Source organism: Thalia democratica, chromosome 6, assembly GCF_965202585.1.
Source record: "Thalia democratica chromosome 6, ktThaDemo2.hap1.1, whole genome shotgun sequence".
NCBI lineage: Eukaryota > Metazoa > Chordata > Thaliacea > Salpida > Salpidae > Thalia > Thalia democratica.
The window spans coordinates 35,275,714-35,277,741 of record NC_139170.1 but is presented as its reverse complement, the minus strand read 5'-3'; the positions used below and the strand labels follow the sequence as shown (position 1 = coordinate 35,277,741).

At 25.8% G+C, this 2,028-nt stretch overlaps 1 protein-coding gene across 1 annotated transcript; it reads right to left on the bottom strand.

The window, feature by feature from the left end:
- Positions 1–1,300: 1,300 nt before the first annotated feature.
- LOC145839020 (glycoprotein 3-alpha-L-fucosyltransferase A-like) lies at positions 1,301–1,699 on the bottom strand. Its single transcript, XM_082946633.1, has one exon. It carries the CDS (start codon positions 1,697–1,699, stop codon positions 1,301–1,303), a length of 399 nt encoding a protein of 132 aa, XP_082802759.1.
- Positions 1,700–2,028: the final 329 nt, after the last annotated feature.

Sequence of the window (2,028 nt, the reverse complement as noted above, 5' to 3'; positions counted from 1 at the left end):
AGAAGAGAAATATGGATCTAGTAAAAACTTCGTAAATGATATGAGACTAGATTCTGTAGAAGATGTTGTTAGAAGGAAGAGACATAAATTCAGTAAAAATATTGATAATCAAATGTGAATAAGATAATAATTTTCTGATTATTGGGTTTTAAGTAAACAATATATAATTGCTTTTATATTTATGTGTTTTTAATGTTTTTACACGTTATCTAGTTTGTTCGTCAAAAATAAAATTTTAAAATTTAATATTAAGATTTGTTTGTATTTTATAAATTTAGCGTACAATATTATAAGTGTATGTAATATTTTTTATTTTACTTTTGATAAACAATACCTTTTTATGAAAAAATATTTATGAAATTTAAAGTACATTACTTATGTACTAAATCGTTTACACATAATAATCATCTTTTTGTATTTGTAAATGAGTGTGTTCTACTGGTTTATTATTAAGCTTAAGTTTGCTTTTGATTTTTGCAGAATCGTAATATTTTTGAGCTAGCTCCGTCCCTACTACAAATACTATATCTTTTCATGAAAAAAAACTTGAAAGTATTTCGCATTAACCGAACTCTAGATTAGTCGGACAGAGTAAGTATAAAATAACGTGTTTAGTAATGTGATGTACTTAGTTTTTCTTTAAGCATTGGGGTAAGGCTAACCTTTAGAAAATATAACAATTCTTTAACGGTAGTACCTGTTTTATAAGTTCAGAAATTTTTGAATGATATACAAATTAAATAAATGAGCTAGGCTATATAAATTGTATTTAACCAAATAAAAGCATTCAAAGTAGTTATTAACAAAACAAAAAATTTACCACATAAAAGCTTCGATTTATTTTAAAACTATAGAACTAATCTAAACTAAAACGAAACTGAGAAAAATAAATTTCTTAACTGACTGAAATTTATTAAGGTCACATAGAGATTTTTTGAAGTAGAAATAACATACACATGTTTGTGTAGTTATTTTAGTACAAACATAGTTAAACTTTTTTAAAAAAGCATTTCTTTCAACTGGCTTCTATGAAGCAAAGTATTCTCTTGAAATGTAAAAAAAATTAACACATATGATAATAAGACTACCTATTAGTATATTAATGCAAAAGAAAAGAGTGTGTAAAAATGTTCAGTGATAAAATTAAGCATAAACATGTTCAAGAAAATGCTTCTCAATCATATAAACCCTGATTAAAACTCGTATTTTTAGATTTGTACTTAAGTTTACCTAAAGTAAAAAAAGAACTGTCATACAAACACTCAGGATTTTCGTCTTTATAAATCCAGTTGTGAATGCTTTAAACCACAACATTTTTCATACGTTCACTGTCTTTTTCACTAATAGTACTACATAAATTGCACAGACCAATTGTATCGAATTTAACATCTTTGTAGTAGGTAGAATCACTTGAAAGGTCAGTTTTTCTCCATTGAAAATACTCTAGATATGCAGTTTCATTTTTATCCAGGTATTCCAGATAATCAGCTAAACCATCCATGCTTTCGAAGTCTTCCATAAAAATTACACTTTTCTTCGAAACATCATAATCTGATTTTTTAGCTCCCCAAACAATTGGAACAGTTTCCATTAGAAATCCATTTGTGTACAACTTCTCAGTTATGTAATCCTTGCAGTGATAACTGTTCTCCATTGACAAGTAAAACTTGTATTCTTTGAACTTTTCTTGCGGAACCATTCATCACTAAAAAAAAAGAAATTACTATAGAAAATTTTCTAAAGCTATTAAAATATGTTAAAGTCTGAGATATTTAGAGCAGAATTTTACTTAAGCTAGCTGTTTATATTGCTACTATTTAATTAATTTTTTTTAAATCATATTATCACAGATGTTAGTAAAATTTTAAGATTTATGAGGAAAAAGGAGAGTGCTAGCAGTTAAGTTATATAAAAATACTGTTTAAGTAAAAACCATCAAACAAAAAAACAAGATTAATAATTATTTTAAGATTTGTTTCAGTTTTACCTGAAATTAAAAAAGATCTTTTACCTGAAGCACTTTCCCTC